General features: G+C 42.8%; 1 protein-coding gene across 2 annotated transcripts; it reads right to left on the bottom strand.

Annotated features, from left to right (window-relative positions):
- Positions 1-526: 526 nt before the first annotated feature.
- On the bottom strand, positions 527-23,997 carry LOC119172357 (ketosamine-3-kinase). 2 transcript variants are annotated; one of them, XM_037423423.2, is made up of 8 exons: positions 23,435-23,989; positions 22,989-23,139; positions 22,808-22,891; positions 21,783-21,883; positions 21,554-21,704; positions 12,180-12,375; positions 10,450-10,624; positions 527-4,141 (listed from the first exon to the last, which is right to left on the bottom strand). In XM_037423423.2, the coding sequence occupies exons 2-8, from the start codon at positions 23,127-23,129 to the stop codon at positions 4,078-4,080; spliced, it is 912 nt and encodes a 303-aa protein (XP_037279320.2). In that variant the 5' UTR covers positions 23,130-23,139; positions 23,435-23,989; the 3' UTR covers positions 527-4,077. The 2 variants fall into 2 exon arrangements, with proteins under 2 accessions (XP_037279320.2, XP_075746158.1); XM_075890043.1 differs by lacking the exon at positions 527-4,141 and adding an exon at positions 5,183-5,325 and having other exon boundaries at positions 23,435-23,997.
- Between the last annotated feature and the right edge of the window lie 68 nt (positions 23,998-24,065).

Below are 24,065 nucleotides of genomic sequence, written 5' to 3'. Positions count from 1 at the left end.
AAACAGGAATTTCAGTAATGTTGAGCGCAATTTATTAAGCCTCTACGTCAAGCATGTCTTGATACTGTCGCCAATTTTGGTCATGACCTCCGAGATTGGATTGCAGATACCGTCTCGGAGGCAACATTTTGGCACGTTTAGGTGCAAAGTCATGCTTTCTTATCAGGATGGTGCAGAAAATCTCGTTTGGCACAAGAGTGGGAGCACTGCAGTAACAAATGTGTAACCTTTCATGCAATACAGAACAGAACTACATGATTTCACACACAGATGCTATTGGTATGTTTTTCAATGTGTTAAAGAGCATAGTGAATACTGCCAGCTGATATAGTAAGAGCAAGATGAATTCAGGCTATCAGTATTGTAAGTCTATAATTGTATGACACTATGCAAGTGTTCTCAATACGGCGATGTCCTCTGGAAAAGTTCTAGTGAAAAAATCTTCTAGGTTTCAGTGATGCTGCAGTGATTGCACGTTAACACGCACACTTCACGCATGTTCTCACGAGTCGTGATACACACAATGCACAAGTGCACAGTGACATTTATTTTCCTGAAACACTTATACAAAGATACTGTCTCAAAATTATACTCTATAGTCAGGTACATGCTAACAGTTGTTTTGTGTACATTTATTATTTTTTAATTTCTTGTACACAGAAGCCAAAGCAAAATTAAAGGCATCGCTTTCTGCACCCGTTAATATAGCCTGACCATTACTTTTCCGTTGCCTTAAAGTTTAAAGCAATCCGAACTGCGTGAAAAATTCGCTGCCCTGCCAATAGTGCGATTTTGAGTATTGGAGATGTGTGCCTCTCAATGCAATTTCTACAAAAGCTAGCTTTGCTATCCAGAAATGCATTTTCTATTGCCAGCTTTATTCACAATAGTAATAAACACCAATTCAACAGCAAGAAAAAAAAAACACATAAGAACTTCCATATATTATGGCTTTAGATATAAATAATTCTCTACTTCTAAACAATGGCGGCACATTCTGAATAGCCTGGAGTTACGACATGTAGTGTTAGATACCTATTAACGAAATTTTGTTCAAGTCATAGAACTTGAGAAACAACATTCAACACTTGTGTCATGCAAGGTTGTCTTTAGCTGTTGCCTTACAATTTTGCTGCCGAAGTATATGAAACTATGTACTACAGTTATAATGAACGCCAGGTAATCGCACTCGGCAATCTTTACAAATATTAGTCAGCAAAACAACTGGTAACAGGTCAACAAACAAAAGCAACAATCACAACTGACAACGACGACTTCAGCGTCAACAGCATGGACGGCTGCTCTGCAACACCAAACTCGAAGGCATTTTAAAAGTGGAATGCAGACACACAACCATGCAGATGCACCTCTGTCCAAGTCCTCAAGTGATCACTTGTTTGAGATCAATAACATTCCATGGCCACACAATGCATGCTGGCTGTACTAACGGCAAGACGAAACTGACACAGAGGCCTTAAAAGTACCACCTATGCCAGGTTCTGCCCTATCAACCAACCTTTTTTTCACTAGACACTCGCCAGAGGGAAGGCCAGTAGTGTTAGTGTTTATCAAGAGCTTAGGACTAAAATGCATTCCAAGGACATGCACAAAAGAAAGACGAGGTGTGTCGCGCTGATCCAAGAAAAGGTCTGCACAAAGAAACTTAGTCCTTGGAGCTGATGCCACAGGCGATGAAACTTGTAAAAATATTTAGGCACCATAAAAACCAGTGTCGTGAGGGCATTCTTGATTGTGATCAGGGCCGATCCAATCGGATTTCTTAATCACCATCACCGACAATCACTACCACATGGTTAAAAAAGCAATCTGTATCGAGCTCGGCACAGACGTCAGACGACTGGTAATTTAGGAGCAAGATTATATGCACAGGTTGTGATTGTCTCGCTCCCAATCAGGCCTGACCGCAATTAAAAGTGACTATGTGGCAGCATATGACCCTCATTCAACGTAATCCAGATCGGTTGTGATTGCAATCGAAAGTGCTCACGTTACACCAGTATAAGTGCCGAAGTTGATGCACTGCTCGATGCCATCTGGCAATACAGGATGCTACACATTCACTGCCAATGGAATCTACTGGCGCTAGCTAAATTCACACGGTTACATATATGTACGAACACCCAACAAAATGGAGGAAAGGATGACCGCCGCCACAGCACAATTGGCAGTGCACATCACAGATAATGTGAACATTGTGGGTTCGTTAAGTTTTTTCCTTTTGTTTTCTTTCATTTGCCTTTGTCATATAATTAATACAACTGAATGAAAAAAATGCAAGTAATGCCCATTGTACTTTGATTGCTTGTCTTAATTACTGCTTGCCTCATATTTTCACCATTCTTGCAAAAATATATAACAATGCTGTTGAAATTTCGGGGGCCAGAAAAAAACAAAAGGTGTCTTGAAACTGTCATTTAATGCTCCTCGTGTTAATGTGTACTGTTGTAAGACACGTCTTGGATAGGTTCAAAACAAATCGTAAGATAATGGTTTCATTGTTGAATTCCCAAGAAGAATGACAGCAGTACTTGCAAGAGCTGTGGTGTAATACAGCAGCATTATGTGCAATTTATTGATTTCACAGCTCTGTTTCTCTTTTACTCTGCCTCAACCGAGAACCGGTTATGCAACCAAGAACAATGTTACTGTGTAGCCAGTTTGAAACATGAATGTTACACTACATTGGATACCCTTAGAGCCTTATGATGACAGGTGCCATAAACGAAGATTACAGAAAAACAAGTTATTAAAAAATAAGACTGGGACTACAAAATGTAGACATACATTCAACATGTGAGCAATCACAAGCCTGTGAAGAAATGCTTTGAAAAACGAATCTGCAAGACTCGGTATGCCTTCGGTAAACACCATTCATGCCAGCTTCTTTTTTCTAAGAGTTGCTGTCTCCTGCACGAGTTTGCAGACGTGCAAACTAAACGCATGCAGAAAGTTAAACGTTATGATAATTGTTTCACGAAAATTGGAAACACAATTTTCCACATTTTATGTTATGCATGTCTCCCACTGGCACAAAGGTATGAGGACATTTTTTCAACTGTAGCACTTGAAACAATTGATCAAGAATTAAAATAAAGTACACCAAGATTTTCCAAAAAATTAAAGATAGTACATACTGTTTTGTCGCTCAAAATGAAGAGTGTTCCATGACCAAAATACTGTTTTCGTTCTGTAAGAACAGTAAGCTGACAGGTAACAACAAGAGTGTTGCTACGCTGTTTGAAAAATTGCCCCGCCGGACGGCCTAGTGTCTAATGTACTTGGCTGCTGACCCGCAGGTCGCGGGATCTAATCCTAGCTGCGGCGGCTGCATTTTCGATGGAGGCGAAAATTCTGTAGGCCCGTGTGCGCCGATCTGGGTGCGCATTAAAGAACTCCAAGTGGTCAAAATTTCCGGAGCCCTCCACTACGGCATCTCTCATAATCATATGGTGGTTCTGGGACTTGCTAAACCCCACATATCAATCAATGATATTTGGAAATGATGGGAATAGTTTGTGTGACGATGACCAGAACTTTGGAATTCGTAACATATTGTTTGTTCGAAGTGGATGTTGATGCGGGTGGGGCTGAATGACAGAGCAGGTCTGAAATGATCGGCCCCAGTATTTGCAATCCCAAAGTTCCTACTTTTCCTGAAGTGAACAACACTAAAACAATTTTTAATGTTTGTAACGTCGTTATAACAATCGTAAACAGGTCCTCTAAAGAGTTGAAATTTTGCAACGAATCTGTATGTGCCTGCAAGCATGCAAGAATTTAGCTGCACCATCAGATCTTTGTTTGGTCTGCATACTCTTCACTACAGTTTCCGTTTTTTTAGCATGCCACCCAGAGTCGTTCATACAGTTGTGGCGCATCCACCGGAAAGACACTGGTATAGCAACATTCAACAAGCACAGGCACGACGTAGGCCGACAACAATGCGACAATCACAACGGTAACAACATCAGTGGCCACAATGACGACGAACGACAGGAGGCATTGCCAGTGGCGCTTTGGCGTAGAGCGATGCCGGCGCGTTTACAATGCAAGTTCTCACTTCAGGAGGCGCCGCATCGTGGAAAGAGAAGAGCTGCGGTAGCCACCACCAAAATGGTTCCTGTAAAACGTGCAGCTACAGATCAAAATCACTCCAACGTTTCAGTGATAAAAATGCGTTTTAATAAAACTGGCTTTTTCAAACAAACTGCAAAGTAGCCCATTGCCAGTACAATCTTGGATCTTGGAGAATAGTTACAGTAAACTGTGTGTGTGTGTGTGTGTGTGTGTGTGTGTGTGTGTGTGTGTGTGTGTGTGTGTGTGTGTGTGTGTGTGTGTGTGTGTGTGTGTGTGTGTGTGTGTGTGTGTGTGTGTGTGTGTGTGTGTGTGTGTGTGTGTGTGTGTGTGTGTGTGTGTGTGTGTGTGTGTGTGTGTGTGTGTGTGTGTGTGTGTGTGTGTGTGTGTGTGTGTGTGTGTGTGTGTGTGTGTGTGTGTGTGTGTGTGTGTGTGTGTGTGTGTGTGTGTGTGTGTGTGTGTGTGTGTGTGTGTGTGTGTGTGTGTGTGTGTGTGTGTGTGTGTGTGTGTGTGTGTGTGTGTGTGTGTGTGTGTGTGTGTGTGTGTGTGTGTGTGTGTGTGTGTGTGTGTGTGTGTGTGTGCACGCGTCCAATTTCTTGCCTCAACATTTCTTATAACAGTGTTCTTGTGGTGGATCACCATGCAACTTTTGATTGGACATAAAAACAGTGTTCTTAAAGGCTAGTGAAGTAAGGATGTTGTCTTCTTTCAACCAATCAACATTGCTATGGCAACACTAATCACAAAGAGCATTGTATACAGCAAGGATGCTACAGTAATAAGTGACTGTGTGAAGGGTTCGCAAATGAAGAGAAAAGACAGTGAAACTTCGATTATACGTCCCCCTGTTTTGCGATGACCGGCATTTTAGAAAGAATCGGTTTGGTCTCGGTTAAATCCACACAGACATAATGTATTAAAATCTTTGTTTATGCAATGCAGTTTTCAGGCAACCCCGCATCGTACGACGACATTAAGATTCCGTCCGAAAGAAAAATCCCCTTTACGCGAATCAAACGTTCACCAAATATTCACGAGCGCAAACTATGAACTTGCGTATCCCTAGGTTGACGATTGGAGAAGTAGAGAGTGAGACAGGATGTCCTTCTTAGAATGAAAAATTTATTCTCCTGAAAGTTCATGCACTTCTACACACGCCGCGATGACGTGCGTATGTATCCGGAGCCGTTACCTGGTCGAACTCTATCCACACAGAGTAGCTCCAGCTGGCTGAAAAGGTAATATTTTCATGTTTTCTCTCCATGGAAACATTTCCTGGTCGACATACAACTGATCTCCTGCCTTTGTCGCACTCGCAGTCACAGGCTTGCGGGCGCATGAGGGCACAACGCATCTGCTTTCACCGTACAAAATTACCTTCACTTGTCGTAGAATCATAACAAAAGCGGGAGATCACTAGTGGCACTTCACAAAGCCACAAATTACAACGTGCACAGATCGGTTGTTGCGCACAAAGGCATTCTACGCACACTCGTGGTCCGTTGCCATTATGTGATAGCGATGACACTGTGTTTGACTCTTCTGATGGGAGGCTATTGGCAACGTGGTTTCACTTTCGTCTTCACGTGCAGGCAATTTTCGGATTCTATTTATTGCTAAAAATATGTGCGCAGGATAGAATTCTGGTTAAATTTGACATTAAAGACTCGCTCACACCTCTTTCAACTAAGTAACGCTGTTATTAGCTGCCACCGACAAGAATAATTTAATCTCCCTTCTTAGCAAAGGCACAAGGTCGTGCCGTGGGCTTATTCAGGCGATCTGTACCCATTTTTTTTTTAAAGAAAAATAAACTAAGTAACGCTGTTATTAGCTGCCACCGACAAAAATAATTTAATCTCCCTTCTTAGCAAAGGCACAAGGTCGTGCCGTGGGCTTATTCAGGCGATCAGTACCCATTTTTTTTTTAAAGAAAAATAAATTATTTTATTTATTCAAGAAAGATAATACATATAAATAATATACAGCAACACTGAGTGTCACAGCCTATATTTTCAGTTTTTCGATTATACGACACCCGGATTATACGAACATTTTACTTCGTCTCCTGAAAGTCATATAATCGGGGTCCCACTGTATACTACACTCAAACCTCAATATAACAAACATGGATATAATGAAATATCGGTTACAATAAAGTAAATAAAAAATAGTCTTGCAATTGACATAGTGTTGAGAACAAACCTTTATAACAAATTTTTGCACACTATAACAAACTTATTCGTGTAAGATGCAACTTTGTTATAATGACATCTGAGTGTACTACGAATCACCACACACAAGGCTAAAGGCTAATCAAAGAAAGAAAACCCTCTTCTTAACTAGTCCTCAACACAATTTCACACTTGCCTGTCAGCCCACAATAGCTTCGCTTTATGAACATTCAAACATGTACCACATTATTTTTTATTTTCATGCTGCAGTTGGTGATAACACTTAGGAGTAGTTTTTCAACCGACAAAAGTGGCTCAGATGAGCATATGTGCGGCAACCAGTAACGCTGCTTGCACCATTATCACTAAATGTGACATATGTAGAAAACAAAGACTACAAGTTAGTTTGCACTATCTTAATACAAGACTACATGCACTGCAAGTAGCACAACATCAGTGCGATAATGAATGCTTTTACTTTATAACAATTTATTGAGCCCATAACTTTGTGCTTTGCAGAATAATTCCAAGGCGAGCACGTGCTGAAGAACCTCGGGTTCTCTAAAATATGTTGAAGACCTCCAGCTGTCTCAAACAAAGGCAACTTTCTAAAACTAATCACTGATGCCAAATTCGTAGGCTTGTGGAAAGAGTGACTTTTAGGTTTGAAGCGAATTGTGTTTTGGTTTGAATAATTTCGAATTGAATTTGAGTAGTATATATCATATATTATAATTCGATCGATTGATATGTGGGGTTTAACGTCCCAAAACCACCATATGATTACAAGAAATACCGTAGTGGAGGGCTCGAGAAATTGCGACCACCTGAGGTTCTCTAACGTGCACCCAAATCTAATGTTGAATTCCAATGGCGGAGTTGGTGCAGCCGACCGACTTCGCGAGCGAGCACTCGACTCTGGCGTAGAGCAAATCTTCCAAATCCGCCATCGGAACACAACCCGCCCTGCTGGAGCAAGGCGGAAGCTGCCGCGTTACCCAGGATACCTTGCGCGTGGTCTTTTCCGCTGTCTGTTTCCCACGTGGTTTACCAGCATCGCCGCATCGTTCGTTTGCTTGTTCAGCGCTATTCACCTGAGTGGAATGGATATCACGCCAAGCGTGCAACAGCTATTGTCCACGATGTCTGTTGTCGCTATCGAGTAGCAGAAGCAGTGCCGCACGCTTTGCCGAGGTAGCCGAGCCGTCCATGCCGTCCGCCATTATCAACACAATTCGCGCCTACTCGCGCTGCGCCAGCCGCGCCCCCAAGCAGGCAAACGTGTTAAAGGAAATGCGTCACGCCGAGTTCCGGTCCACTTCACCAAATTCGGCGGAGTAGTTTTTCCTGCTCTACGGAGGGACTCCCGCTCTGAATCCCCTCCGGCTCTCTCATTGAAACTTTTGACTCTCGCTCTCACTCAGTCATTGGAACACACTTGCTCTGAAAGGAGCAGAAAAACTTGCTCCGACTCTGCCATTGGAATTCAACATAAGCACACGGATATATTATAAATCAAAATGAGCATATCTGTCATGAACTAACTAGCCCGTATAATATTTTAAATTTTAAAATTTAAACAACGCATGTGCAAATGTCATTCCTTGTGGTTCAGAGGAAGTGGAAGTAACACAGAATATTAGCAGGACTAGAGTTTCGGTAGAATGCAAGTAAAATACATGTGAAATACATGATGTTCTAAAATTTACAATATCTAAAGCATATAAGCGAGTATAACAAGCTTTTAAAATTAAAAAAATTATGAACTATTAGACGGTTACATGTTCATTTAATGTTTAATTTTCAAGCGGGGCTTCGCAGCAGTGCGGATTTTTCCTGGACAAGTGTATTTACAGTACAGCACCCCTTTAATGCAATGGAACCACCTTTACAAAAAGTGACATGCGGATTAACATTGGCTTCGAGATCTTGGAGTGGCACCCTCTTGCATGTGACATCAATTTTATGATTCCACTTTGAAGTGCGCTACAGCCGCCGCAGCTCCTGTATGCAGATCGTCTGCTCCACACGAAAACTTCGTCAAACTAACAGCCTTGCGGTGGTCAATGAACACATTCAACAGCTGTTTTCAAGTGTGATTATAATCTTCTTTTAGTTGCGGCCCAATGGACAGGGCCAGAAATTCCTTCGGATGGCAGACGAGTGCACCAAAGCCACTGACCGCATTGCGGGTAAGAAAGTGTAATTATGTGTGTGTGTGTCCTCACTCGTTAACACACTTTCTGCCGAACGACACTATTTGTTCAGGTGTTGTTTTTTTCTATATTTTAGTAACCGTGCCTTATTTCAGCACCTACAAGATTAGATAAAGCATCTGAAACATCGCGGTGTCTCATCAAGGGCGATGCGGCGTACAATGCAGACCACGTTGTTGAATGCGCGGTCGAGGCTGTCAACAGAGATCGCATCACCATCGTGGCTCTCGTCCTCCAAACAAGTAGACTTGCCAACCCGCCACACAACGTCTCCGTCGTGATAGACTGCGGTGAAGTCTACGCGTTGTGGGGATCTGAGGCGCGCCCGCTACCATTTCGCGGGCATTCCGCCACACGGCCACACCCTTTTGCTTTCCTGCTCTGTTAACACCACGTGGCGATAGATGGCGCCACGTGCGGGCACGGCACGCGGTACGTGCGCTCCAATGGAGCGCTCTCTTTCTCCGTGGACGGCGCCGGGTAAGCACGTGTTTTCCTTCGTCTGCGTCCCCTTTGGGAATCGCGGACTGTAGCCTGCCCGGGGTGGCCTTGGACACCCCGGCAGGCGTGTTTACTTGAGTGCTGGCTTCGGTAGCGTACGCTAAGCCCAGAGCGGTGCCTAGTGCTTGAAGTGGTCGTACCACAACGAGCCGCACTTGCGTTAGGCCTACGCGTACGAGGTTTGCCCTAACACTCGCGACCAGGCCCATTGGCCATGGTGAGAGTGCGCAGCATAGCCGCGAGGGACCTTTTCCCGACCGGCGTGTCAAAGCTCGCCATTGCCAGCTGTGACGTGCTCGCGGTTTTCCCCTTATTGTGAACGTCTGCGTGCGGGTGCCTTTGCTACCCGCGTCCCGGGAGCGGACGTTGTACTGTTGTTCGGGGTGCCGCCAGAGGCAATAAAGTGTCGTGTACTTTTGCATTAGAACACTGTCTATTTGCCGCGCCGCGCTAAACGCCTTATTAGTTGAGCGCGCGCGGAGCGGTGCGCTACACGCGAGTAAACGGAGTAGCGGCCCTGTGGCTCGCTAAGCGTGAACCCGCAGTGATCCTCAGCTGCAGTTAGGAGCGGGGTCACCACAGCGTGTAACATAACATGTGTTACGCAGGTTGAGGCAATGTCTTCGTGTAACCTAACATAGAAGTTATGTTCACCGCAGGTCTGCAGTTGCTGTCAAGCTCATAACACATTTTGCATGGTGCTAATGTTTCTAAATTAAAAGCCTGGTTACCACTCTGAACTAGTTCGAATATTTAAAGCAGCGACACTTCTTAACTTAATAATGAAATATTTAAGTGCGGTGCTACAAATTTCTATTATTCCTGTAAATAAAAAGAGACCATAAATATTTTACAGCTCCGAAAATTTGTATTGCCATTACAACATAAGACTGCAGGTGGAGAGGTGGAGTATAAATCCATATTTTATGCATGAGCCTAGGAAGGCCAATAAAATAGCAATATAGCATAGTTAACATAATCTATATGTGCCTTTTAACATTTTACATTGCGCAGCACTCCTCGCAGAGACAAGCAGTGGCCCTCAGTTATATCAAACAAAGCACTGCGCTTTCAAAATTATTTAAAAGCGGAGACCCACGGTTGTCCTAACAGCGGTGGTAGCCATCACATATCAGATAACCAACTGAACTGCTTCTTCGTCAAGCTTTATCCCGCACGGTTGTTTCTATACGGCACCAGACTTCAAAACGAAAGCGAGTGAATGCCCAGATTGATGTCAAACAAGCGCCGTTCTCAGCGCCGCAATCAGTCACACACCAGGCCAATACACCTATTCGTTCATTTCAAATACCTCCAAATTCCTAATATTTTAAATTCGAATGCACACTGCATTATTAGTTCGAATATTCACACAAGTCTGCAAATCTGGGACTACTGTTCAACATCTCTCCCCCACCCACCCTTCAGTACGTGTTGTTAACGCATGGGATGCTGTCACCTACCAGTGGTTGAGGTAGTGGAAGAGATGGTAGAAGTCCAGCCTCTTCTCAAAGCCCGCCGCCTTGGGTATAACCTTGAAGTACGCCGAGTAGAATTTGCCGTCAAAGCCTCCAAACAGCTTTGCTATGGACAGCTCAAACTCCGCGTGCCCGTAATACGATGCTGGATCAAATATAACTGCAAAGAAATGACAAACATTTTTATTTTATTTTTTACTTTGCTTTCATGCATGGTTAAGGAACAGACACTGTGAATTAAGCATGCTGTGGATAAGATCACTGATGACTACAGATTATCACACAGCTAAAAGAAACATGCATCTAAACAATTAAGATGCAGTAGGGACACCTCACAAATGTTTTCAAATGTGAGTAAACTATGACACCTTCATGGAACGCACACCACTTGCACATGTATGTGCAGACACATAATGAGAAACTAAACATTTCGTTTTAGAGACTTGCAGACAACATTGGCAAATTCTGTAATACAGTTAAAAAAGAGGTGCAGCTACACAAGTGCCAAGTGAAAGATAACCTGTCTTTTATGAAAAACTACTAGCCTACCTTAATATTACCTTGCTTAGTTTCATGTGAAGCAAGCCAGAAACAACTCAAATACAAAGATGCAAGATACCCATACTGCATGCAAAATTCTTAAACATTCCTTGTGCAGAATTGTGTACTGCCAGAGTTGCATGACGTCTGAAATAATTAAGTCATAATTGCTGGGTCACATAGAAAGTCCACATTCTGCTGCACAAATATAGCTGTTGCCAAGGTGTGGTAGGGAACACCTTATTTGTACTACAAAACTGGAATGACCTAGCTTCTGGAATGAAATAAAGTACTTTAGATGTAAATGTTAACTATGACGTGATTACTGCAATGAAAAACTAAGACGAACAGCATCACATACGTTTAATAACCTATCAACAGTGAAGTACAAAGTTAAAAAAAGTCCACATTGTATTCAAGGGAGTTTACAATGGTCAGGTACAGCTCCAGAAAGCAGTGGCATATCAACCTCAAAGGTGGCAGCACACAAACCTGTACCGGTGGCTGGAAGCTATAGAGTGATGCCTCATTTTGTACAGCCAGTGACTCCGCTATTAAAGAATATCGTGTACATGAGAGGAACTACTATTTCTTTAGTTGAAAAGCCTATTGGCAACCCTGCTTCAGTCATCTAAGATGTATCCGGCCATAAAAAAGCAACTGCTGTTTCCCAAAATACACTCAAACCTTAATATAATAAACCTAGATATAATAAAATATTGGTTATAACTAAATCAATGAAGAATAGTCTTGAAACAGATACCGACAGGTGTTACAAACATAACAACATGTGTTACGAATATACCTTTATTACGAGTTTCCACAGATCACGAACTTATTTTCGTGTAAGATGCAACTTTGTTATATTGAGGTTTGAATGTAATGAGGTTGAATGTATGTGATCCGACACCAACTAGCCCAGCAACAAACCCTTTTGCTAGGCTCCCAGTAAACAACTGCCTCTAACAAGACTGGTTTCCTACTTGTAATTTACAGCCTTATTCATCAAATTAAACGTGGTCCCTTCAGGTTCCATTTAATGAGTCTACTGCATATGCACATTTTATAAGTGCCAGTACATCTGCGTCCTTCCTGTAGAGACATTGTGAAAGGCAGTGAGAGAGAAGGGTGTGATGAAGGGTGCGATGCAGTTAACTAGGATAACAGAAGCTTACTCGGTCCGTCCTCATACTCGGCCACATTTCCGCCCCAGAGGTCACCGTGAATGAGAGCAGGTTCAATTTCCAGGCCCTCAAAGAAGGACGGCACCTTGTGAACCAGCAGAGACCACAGTTCTGGAGCCTCGCGATCGTGGTACTTCTCCTGGGCCATTCTCACCTGGGCGTCAATACGCTGCCGGCAAAAGAATTCCTGGACAGGACCAACAGAGGGAAGCGACAGCTATGTCTATGCAACGCTAAGCAAAAGTGTGATGCCTAAAAGAGAGCGTGCCCATGTAAAAAACTGGCTAATACTGGATATACAGTCAAACCTCATTACTTTGGAGTCAATGGGGCCGTGAGGAATCTTTGAATTAATCGATTTTTTTAAATTAGCAGAACTTGAAAAAAGTGGGATGCAAGGCACTTGGAATTATTCGAGGTAATCAGGACTGATCGTTTGCTGTGCCAGATAGTATGCGACTCGAAGGATTATGTTTTTCCACAACACTTAATTTTGCCCAAAATATAGGGAAATGGCCGGCCAAAGTCAAAGTCAAAGTCAAAGTTTATTTCACCAGAGAAATTCTGGATGGGCTTCAGGGATAAAAGCTGCTCGAGGCAGCTTGACTTGGTCCCTGAAGACCCTTTACAATTGGCAGCATACGACGTTAACAGTACAAAATGGGCTTGTAAGATCATACGTAAATATACATGAGCAATATTGTAAAAATTGCAGTTTGAATTACATCAAGCAATAACAATAGCATACAGAGAGTCAAAATGAGATTATGCATTTAAACGTTTAGTACAGCATAAACAACTTTGTAATACAGAAAGGTACAGAAAGTATAGAAATTTTACGGAATAGCAATATCGCGTAATGATCAAACACAGAATATTGAAAATAGAAGAATGCGGTATGACAAGATAAGCTAAAATTTGCATAGTCAAGACATATCAATGCGAGGGCTACAACATAGACGTAAAAAATTCACGCAACTGCCGGTGTGTAGCAGTAGTAAGTTCGGTATATTCATTTAGGATAGATGGCAAATTATAGTGCAATGCTTGTAAGTTGTATGTTGTTCGGTAATGAGGAACAAACCACGCTAAAGTATGTCTCGTACTTATGGTAGTGTCATTAAGTTTTAGGTGGGATATAGTTTCCAGGAATTTTTTATAAGTGTCGGAAAAGTAGAAAGCTTGTAAGACCCGAAATTTGTATAAGTGCTGAACCCGCATGACAGTGTATTCTTGAAAGACTGTTCTAGTTGAGGCCAGGTAGGGAATATCTGCAATATGTCGGAGAATCTTCTTTTGCAGAAGCAAGATTTTATTTAGGTTCTGTTTAGTTGTGGTGATCCAAACCAGGTTGCAGTAGTTGAGGTGGGATGCGAAGAGCGCGTAGTATATTTGAAGCTTTACCTTTGTCGGGAGCAAGCGTTGACATCGTGATAATGCTCCAGTAGTTGATGACAGTCTCCTACATAGCTCTTCTACATGCGAGTTCCAACTAAGGTGAGAGGAAAAAGTAACTCCGAGTATCTTGTGTTCGTCTACCACAGCAATGTTTTGACCTTCATATGAAATTGGGTTTAATAGTTGAACTGTTTTGCTTCTTGCATGAAATATAACAATTTTAGTTTTTGTTGGGTTTATCTTTAGTTCGTTTAGGCTGGACCATGTTGACAGCGTTGACAGTGTGTTGTTGCATTCAGAGACAAGATCACCCACATTAGGCCCCGAAAATAGTATGGTGCTGTCGTCGGCATATATGACAAATTTTGCTGACTTATCAATATTTACGAGGTCATTTATATATAAATTGAATAATAGGGGTCCCAAAATGCTTCCTTGTGGCACGCCTCTTGAAATAGAAAGAAATGGCGATTTAGAGCCCTGCAAGCACACGTATTGCTGGCGGTTTTGCAAGTAAGATTTCAATAAATCTAATGGTTTCCCGCGAATACCACATGCGAACAACTTGTCCGCAAGAATCTGATGACTGAGCGAATCGAACGCCTTGGAAAAGTCAATGAACAGGCCTAGCGTGTAAAGTCTCTTTTCGATGTTGTGTACTATAAATTCTTTCATTGTTAGTAGGGCTGTTTCAGTTGACCTTCCTTTTCGAAACCCGAATTGCGAGTCTGATAGGATATGTTTGCTAGAAAAAAAACTTGTTATGCGATTACAGATAATTTTTTCTAAACCTTTGGAAAAGACTGGGAGGACAGATATTGGTCTGTAGTTTTTCATGCACTGTTGGTCACCTCCTTTGTATATTACAGAAACTTTCGCTTTCTTCATTTCTTCGGGAAAGGTAGCAGTAACCATTGCAAGGTTGAAAATATGCTTTAGCACAGAGGAGATACAGGCAATGACGTATTTTACGGGTTTTATCTGCATATTGTTTACATCTAGGGCCCTGCTGTTTGTGAGACTCATGAACATTCTAACGATTTCATCTTCATCGGTTGGAGTTAAAAACAAACTGTCACTAACGCTGTATTCCAAAAATTGAGTATGTGACATGCTGCCAGATTTCCTCTTATAATCAGGCATGGCAGCGTTCACAAAGTATGCATTAAAGTGTTCAGCCAACACGGTGCCAGTAACACGTTGACCGTCAACAAGAATACTTTCCGGAGTTACATGCTTCTTGTCACGACCCAAAACGGAGTTCATTACCTTCCATGCAGCGTCTGGGCGTTTCTTCGAGATATCAGAAAAAATGGAATGATAATAAGTAATTTTAGCACGCTTAAGCTCGCTGTTCAGCTTATTTCGTAGTGACTTGAATTCTGTCAGCTGTGACGGGCATCGTGTGCGCAGAAATAGATGATAAAGTTTATTTTTATTTTTTATCATATCCAAGTGCGCACGCGTTACCCATGGTTTTCTTATCTTTTTAGATTGTTTATAGGTTTTGAAGGGAAAATGCTTAACGTAGATGCGCAGAAAAGTTTCAACAAATCTGCAATAAGCCTCGTTTACGTCTTTCGTTCGCGTGACATGTGACCAATCGCACTTACTGATTTCATGCCCGAACGACTGCAAGGCTGCTTGAGATAAGTGCTGAATAACGAGAGGCTCGAACTTGCGCTTTTTGTCAGTAACAATGCAATCAAATGCAGCAAATACAGGGCAGTGGTCACTTATACCTGATGCTAATGTTCCCGCGTGCAGTACTGTATTTTCAACGTTCGTGATAATTAAGTCAAGTGCTGAGGCAGTATTAAGTGTCACGCGTGACGCAGTACTAATTAAATTAGTGAAACCAGTAGAGCTAAGAATCTTTTGAAAATCGGCCGCCTCGCGTGTGCTCTCCAAAATGTTGATGTTGAAGTCACCGCCACAAACTAGATGAAGGTTGTTTACTGAGATATAATCTAGAAGATTTTCAAAAAAGGAAAAAAAATTGTATGTGTTACCATGGGGTGGACGGTATACAACGGTTATAAATTTTGTGTTTTCCCGCAGTGTCAGTATTTCATAGTCCTCAGTAACTTTGCAAAAATCTGGTACCAACACATATCTTGGACCTTCTTTAACATAGATAGCGACGCCACCACCTCGTTGTTGAGGCCTATTCAGAAAGAAATTATTGTAACCGGGTAAGCTTAGAGTGGTACATCCATCATTGTACCATGTTTCTGTGAGCAGTATGGCAGAAAATTTCAAACTAAATTCAGTGACAAAATCACATATTTCTTCGTGCTTAGAAGCAGCCGAGCATGTATTTATGTGCAGAACAGAAAAAAGATTTTTGCTGACTGGAGTAATATGACGTGGCAGGGCAAATTCGTGGTAATCCATCTTGACAAGTTTTTGGTTATTGAATAGCAACGAACATATGTAACCCTCAAACTAGTGAATTTTATCAAGGTCAGCCTCGTCCGCGATCTGAAACACTGCAGCGTCGTCAGACTGCCTTTTTTCGGCGGCCACCTTGCTGCCGCCGAAAAAAAAAATGAAAACGCTCTCGTGATTCAACTAAAATTCGCACCTTCAGAAACCAAAACGTGCTTTACTGCAACACAGTAGTGACACGCGGCCAGCATGCCGCCTGCTCCTCGATGCGTCAGCACATCATGATGTGACCATTCGGACATTCTTTCTGGTAAAGCAAATAGTGAAATAATGGTCACTGTGACGAAATTCGCTGTATTTTCTGACTAGAAAGTATGATCATTGAAGTTTTCAAACTTAGTCTTCGAAGTAGGCATTGCAGGCAAGAACTCTGCCAGCAGTGCAAGTGCGCAAAGTGCAGGAGTCACAGGGAATCAGAGGTTCGCATACATTGCAAATTCTGCCAAACCATGCTTTATTAAATTTCTTTACAATCTCCAAAGCAAGGTGTGAATTATGACGCACTGATGTAGCGAGAAATGTATAATATGCTGCCAGCACGTCATCGCTGTGTAGCAGTGAAGTACGTCTTGTTTTCCACAGGCATACGTTTCGGTTGACCACGATTTTTTTTTCTTTTTCTGGGGGGGGGGGGGGGAACTAGAAGTATTGATTGATTGATTTGTGGGGTTTAACGTCCCAAAACCACCATGTGATTATGAGAGACGCCGTAGTGGAGGGCTCCGGAAATTTTGACCACCTGGGGTTCTTTAACGTGGGAACTAGAAGTAGCGAAGCTGGCATGCTTATCCCTTTCATACACCAACTATGAAAAACTGTCTGTAAATTTGTCAAATCACAACAAAGTCACTTCAAGGCACTAAGTATTTTATTACAACAATAATCAGATAATTATAGCATTTATGTGTGTCATAGGGACTCATATTAATTAAGTTGTAATTAATTATCTCTTTACCCTGACGTCATTGGTGCTTACTTTTGGCATCAACAGAATAATATCTCAGGCTAGGAATGTAGTGCAAAATTCATTTATGGTTGTGTCCATTTTTAGCGAACAAACATTCTGCTTTTCACATTGGTTGCAGGAAGCGGCATGTCTTGTCAAACATGTAGTGTTTTCAGAAAAGTGATTATATGTATCAGTACACTGCAAAATGGAGTTAAATAAGGACAAGTTTATTATGCAGGACGTTCACTTCATACATCTTCCTCAGCCTTAGCATCTACTTGCTACAAATAGCAAAAACGAGTGATGCACGCAATTGTGTAAATAGCGTCTCAAAGGGTTAAGCTGCCACTCATCAGTATCACTACGTTTTATTATCTTGTGGCTCTTGAAGGCCATCGTTTCCGCAGATTTGGGGCGAAACCGAGATCTGGAGTTGGCACATACATGGCACCCGAGGTTTTCGAATTAACCAGACTGGTGCTAACCGCTGCTTCAAATTATCCACTCAGATTTGCATTGCAAAATACGGGGCAGTGGAAATATTTTGAATTGAGTGGAATTTCAAAATAAATGAGTTCGAATTAATGAGGTTTTACTGTACATGATAACTTTTATATTTGGCTCGCGTGTTGTTGGGAGCATCTACTACCTATCAGCAGCGTTTTCTGACCATGATCAAAAAGTGTTGCAGGGCCCCTTTAAGAAGTGTAAAATCCACACGTTGGGGTAATAGGTACAATTCTTTCTATGGTGACTCATTAGGCCAGATATTTGTACATAATTAAATATAAATTGCTTGCAATCAATTATATTTGTGATTGATTACATTTGATTGATTACTCTTCTTGCACATTAACAATCACCGCAATTTCATTCTTTTTCTGCGACAAATGGCACGTGACCAGTTACTATATTCATAAGACAAGCTGTTCTATCAGAAGGTTCAGCAACTATAACATGCATTTGGTGCGAGCTATGTTAACCAAGTGACATTCTTGGATTGAAGTAGCCTCACATATGCACATGTTTTGACAACCAAGCCTCAGCACTCTGCATTTGTTGCCACATTGTAATGGCAAGTCGCAAGGCCAGTATTGTCTTATCGCACTCGGCATCTTGCCAAGATTCACTCCTCTATTTGACAGAACATGGCATTTCTTCCAACAAATGACCCAACTGTGCCTTGGAATTTGCGACGTTAATGAAATTTTCTTACATAGTGGATGAAGGTGGTGCATAGGCAATGAGCATGCTATCCTCAACAATACATACAAAAAGTGTATGCGTGCACTTTTTATGATAAACCACTATAACACCGCGTGCACAAAGTCCCACAAGGCCCAGTCACAGCTGCGCAGCTGGGCACCTAGCTAATCCAGGCTTGGCTGGGCTTATGCCATATCTCTCCTCTTTTTCTCACCCCTTGCTATACAATAGTATAAACGACTATGCTTGTTTCATTTTTTTTAATCTTTTTTTTATTTTGCGTCCCTCCCTTTCTCTATATGTCCATTCGTTTCTTTGTCTTTCTATATTTCTCTGCCCTTGTTCCTTTTCTTTCTCTCCTTCTTTTCCTCTTTTTATTTGTCTTTTTTCTTCTCTCTCTTTGAACTCATTCTTTCCTCCTCCTCCTTCTCCTCAATCTCGTATTCCTTTCTCTCCCCCTTGCTATAGAATACTAATCAAGGCTATGCTATTTACCACTAGTAAATAATGCACGCGTTACTATAACAATCTGTCAATAAAGCTTTACCCGTTGCACTGACAAAAAGCAGCCAATCACAATTCCATGTGTTGGGAGCTCTTTTGTCTTACTAAAGTCTTCATAGTTATTCTTACGTTCTTTTGTTGACCCTCTTTGTTTTTCAACAAACTTTTTGTTGACATGCAACTGAACTGCATGTGCGATTTTTGTAAGGGCTGCTGGTTTAGGTTTTCCCCTACTCAGAATGTACGCCATGTTCCAATATTATTGACAGGTGCAAAAACATACAAAATGAAGACAACACACAAAAGTGGCAACTTCTCTATACAGGGTGTCCCACATAACTTTAGCCAAGAATTTGAAAGTGAAAGGCACTTAGGAGGCGAATTGAACCAAACGCATACTACTCGCACTAGCCTGTAGGTACTCAGGCTATTTTTTAATTTCTCCCCATACTAATTATTATTAATTCTTAATTACCTATTTTTTTAGTTATGGGCTGGAAACCCAAAATATGAACACCGAGATGTAGAGCACTTTCAGAAACCACCTACCAAATTGTTTCCTGTACGACACGTCTCGCACATTTATTTTTTCCACATTGTAAAGAAAGCCCGCGAAATGTGAAAAGAAGCCATGTGACGGATTGCAAGCGCACTGCTATAGTGCTGCTGTAGGCTTTCTTTACAACACGGAAAAAATAACAGCGCTAGAGGTATCGTACAGGCAACAATTTAGTCGGTGGTTTCTGAAAGTGCTCTACATCTCAGTGTTCATATTTTGGGTTTCCATCCCATAATTAAAAAACTAGGTAATTAAGAATTTTTTATTAATTAGTGTGGGGACAAATAAAAAAACAGTGGCTCAATTACCTACATGCTAGTGTGAGCAGTACGCATTTGGTTTAATTCGCCACTGAAGTGTTTCATTTTCAAATTCTTGGCTCAAGTTATGTGGGACACCCTACATATGTGTTGCATTTGATTCTTTGTATGTATTGACAAAGCTGCTGGTGAGGATCAGGTAACATCAGATCTGCTGAAAGATGGAAGAGAGATTGTGTTAGAAAAACTAGCCACCCTGTTTACGAGGTTTCTCCTGACGGGAAGGGTACCAGAGTCTTGGAGGAACGCTAACATCATCTTAATACATAAGAAAGGAGATGACAAGGATTTGAAGAATTACAGGCCAATTAGCTTGCTTTCTGTAGTATACAAGCTATTTACAAAGGTAATTGCTAACAGAGTAAAGAAAACATTAGAATTCAATCAACCAAAAGAACAAGCAGGATTTCGGACAGGCTACTCAACAATCGACCACATTCATACTATCAATCGGGTAATAGAGAAATGCTCAGAATATAACCAACCACTATACATAGCCTTCATAGATTACGAGAAGGCGTTTGATTCAGTAGAAATATCAGCCGTCATGCAGACACTGCGGAATCAGGGCGTCGATGAAGTATATATAAACATCCTGGAAGAAATCTACAGGGGATCAACTGCTACCATAGTGCTTCATAAAGAAAGCAACAGAATACCCATCAAGAAGGGTGTAAGGCAGGGGGACACAATCTCCCCAATGCTATTTACCGCGTGCTTACAGGAGGTTTTCAGAAGCCTAGAATGGGAACAGTTAGGAATAAGAGTTAATGGAGAGTACCTTCGTAACCTGCGTTTCGCCTATGACATTGCATTGCTGAATAACTCAGGGGATGAAGTGCAACTCATGATTACGGAGTTAGACACAGAGAGCAGAAAGGTGGGTCTTAAAATGAATCCGCAGAAAACGAAAGTAATGTAGAACAACCTCGAAAAAGAGCAGCACTTCGAGATAGGTAATAGCGCACTTCAAATTGTAAAAGACTATGTCTACTTAGGGCAGGTAATAACCGTGGAGCCGAACCACGAGAGTGAAGTAACTAGAAGAATAAGAATGGGGTGGAGCACCTTTGGCAAGCACTCTCAAATTATGACAGGTAGATTGCCACTATCCCTCAAGAGGAAGGTATATAACAGCTGTATCTTGCCAGTACTTAGCTACGGAGCAGAAACCTGGAGACTTACAAAGAGGGTTCAGCTTAAATTGAGGACGACGCAGCGAGCAATGGAAAGAAAAATAGTAGGTGTAACCTCAAGAGACAAGAAGAGAGCAGAGTGGATTAGGGAACAAACGGGGGTTAAGGATATCATAGCTGAAATCAAGAAGAAGAAATGGACATGGGTTGGGCAAGTAGCGCGTAGACAGGATAACCGCTGGTCGTTAAGGGTAACTAACTGGATTCCCAGAGAAGGCAAGTGGGTTAAGGGGGAGACAGAAGGTTAGGTGGGCAGATGAGATTAAGAAGTTTGCGGGTATAAATTGGCAGCAGCAAGCACAGGACCGGGTTAACTTCCAGGATTAACAGGACCGGGATTCAGAGATGCGGTGAGTCACGGAGAAGAATATATTAGGTGAAATATTAAGGGATGAGAAATGAGCAGAGTGGATCAGGGAACGCGCGTGGGTTAGTGACATTTCATACGCGTGGGTTAATGACATCTCATATGAAATGTCATTATGGGCAGGGCATGTAGCGACAAACCAAAATAACGGCTGATCATGAAGAGTAACATACAAGACTCCGAGAGAAGGTAAGTGCAGCACAAGGAAAAGAGAACTAGGTGGGCATATAGAATGGAAAAGTTTACAGAGATAACGTGGCTGCATCTATCACACGATCGGGTTACTTAGAGAAACATGGGACAGGCTGTTGTACTGCAGTGGCATAGCCAGGTCAATAATGACGGCCAAGTAATCCAAGAATATGCTATTAAATGTTCAAACATAATGTCATATTCTGCGCAGTACGTAGCTTACCACCCAGTCATCATGCCAGCTATTATCCAGTGGCAGGTACCCACAGCAAGTGGTGACGTCAAAGCCAAATTGGTCCACGTAGCTAGACTCGTTCCGGGAGCCGTGTACCGAGCTTCCCTCGTCCCGTTTGCGGCTGTTGTGCAAATGCATGCTGCAAGATAAGGTTTGACAGGTGACAGCGCGTCAATTAGTCACGCGTCGCCACACGCCCAGCCCTGAGGTTGGGCACCTTGCCAGCTGCTTGCCCAGGAGCTCCGAGTGGCGGCTCAATTGGCGCATCCGCACGCTCTCCATAACCAGGGCTGCACCGCCGGAAGGGTTGTCAACCACCTACACGAGGGGGCATTTGTCAGTGCCACTGGAGGCCCCAACAATTAAGCTGCAGTTAGTCAGGCAACCCTACTTTTTCTTTTTCCCGACAGCCACACAAATGCTGCTGGCACACAAAAAATGAGAGCCAACGCAAGTGACATATAGGTGCCAGTCATTGGCCCCACTGTCGTAAACTGTTGAAAAGGGGGATGTGAAACTTGGCAAAGGAACAAAAAAAAAAAAGCCCAGTCTTCTCTGTTGTAGTTTACTTCTTTTGAAATACTAATCATGCAGTGACAGTATTTAATTGAGGGAGCTATTTCTTTTACAGAAACAAGAGAGGAAACATATCATAATTATGATTATGGTGACACAAGATAGTTTTTATAATGTGCGGCTTGCGACCTTGAATCTCGGAATGCCTTTAGATGCAAAACTATCCTTAACTCTGTTGCCGACATTTCTAAACGCCCGAACACTTCTTCTAATGACTATTTGCAGTTAGATATCATACATGCTCACAAGCAAAAGGTTCCTTTATGTTTGCATGCAGACGTGCAATTTCAGGAGAGAAATAAAAAAAATAGCAAGAACGTGTACTGCTACCCATCTGGGCAAACTATTACACTATGTGCATCACTGAATTTATAGCTTGCAGATCATACACTCGTCCTCACATTGAGCAAAACGAAAATGGTTTTTGCGAAGGCCGTTAATATCTACGAATGTCACCTTGACTTTCGCTAGAAAGACAGTTAGTACACAGAATGAATTCGTCGCCGATCGAGTCAGAGTCTGCGGTGAAATGTACTAACACAAGTGCCACTTAAATGTCGCAGGTTTGCGCGAATCACACAACAGCATTTAGTTGTATATATCCGACACTCCCACTGAGTTTTCGGGGGACGCTTCGAAATATATCGCGACAGTTAATATACTTACGACGTACGGCTTCGGTACTTTCACGGTTTCCGTCTCCAGGATAGCCTTCAAGGCCGCGTACTCGCCATCGAACATCGTCCGTGCCTGCACAAAGAAGCGTACAGTAAGTCGTAAATTACTGTGCGCTTCCCGAACGCGTCCCGAATCATCTCGCTCAAGACAAGAGAAACCCGCAACTTACCTGTGGCTTGGAGTTTCTCTTAATAAACACTTCACCATCGTCGGTCTCGAACGCTTCGCCTTCGTTGATGCAGCCACTGCCTCCGCGGCCAGTAGCGCGGAGTTTCTTCGTTTTTAGCGCTTCTTTGATCCTCGCCTCCATCGTAGCCGGCCTAGAACGACACGAACGGACGACATGGGCTAGGCGAGCCGCACTAAATATAGCGCGCGAACAACAAGTCTCTCTCCCGTGCAATCTCGCGCATCACGTCGCCGAATCTGAAAGCGAACGGGCACCACTCTGTCGCGATGTCAACAACCGCGACCGGGCGATAAAGCGCGGCCGGCGCGGGCAACCGAGAAAAAAACCGGCGACTCGCGCAAGCGTGTACGCGAGATCAACACCCAGTTGCGAAGTTGCACTGCGACAGGTGAACAATCAAACGAGGCGCAGCTAATACACGTTACCACGGATGTCGTCTGCTGCTTCTTTCTCTGAAGACCGCGGAGACGAATGGAGCTCCTGCTGCTCGGTAGAGTGGCTTCCCAGCACGTCACTCCTGCACGAAGTACTGCGAACGACAGCCTACTCTTCGTAGTACCTGTAGCGGTGATCCAATTAGCGAGGAGCACTTAGACACCATATCAAAACGACCACGACTATGAGTTCCAACACGTCTTTGGCGCCACAGCGTCGCGATCCCTTGTAGGCGTGTTGTCCGCCTTGCTGTGGTGTGTCCATCCGCCGCATATCACCGCGTCGTAGGGGTGATGTGCGGTGCGGTGTGCGCGCGTACGACGGGCCGGCGCGCGGCGTTCTGTTTCGGAAGTCTCTGGTGTGTAGGTCACGAAAATAAGCCGCCGTGAAAAGCGGGGAAACAACGGCATGTCGCTCATGTCCTGCTGAATGCGCCCCGCTTATTATGCGAGGGAATCGTTCGCGGCCGACGCTGCGCCTTTCATCAGGCGGGTCAATTTTTAGAAGGACGAGACTGAAGGCTTTTCGTCGTGTGTACACGCACAAGAAGTTAACATGTAGCGGACTGGAACTATTAAACATGCTTTTAAAGAAGCGCTGTCCAGCAATGAAGGAGACGCT

The sequence above is a fragment of the Rhipicephalus microplus genome, chromosome 3 (assembly GCF_043290135.1).
Source record: "Rhipicephalus microplus isolate Deutch F79 chromosome 3, USDA_Rmic, whole genome shotgun sequence".
Classification (NCBI taxonomy): Eukaryota; Metazoa; Arthropoda; class Arachnida; order Ixodida; family Ixodidae; genus Rhipicephalus; species Rhipicephalus microplus.
The sequence above is the reverse complement of the archived record's forward strand: the minus strand, read 5'-3'. Positions and strand labels throughout refer to the sequence as shown.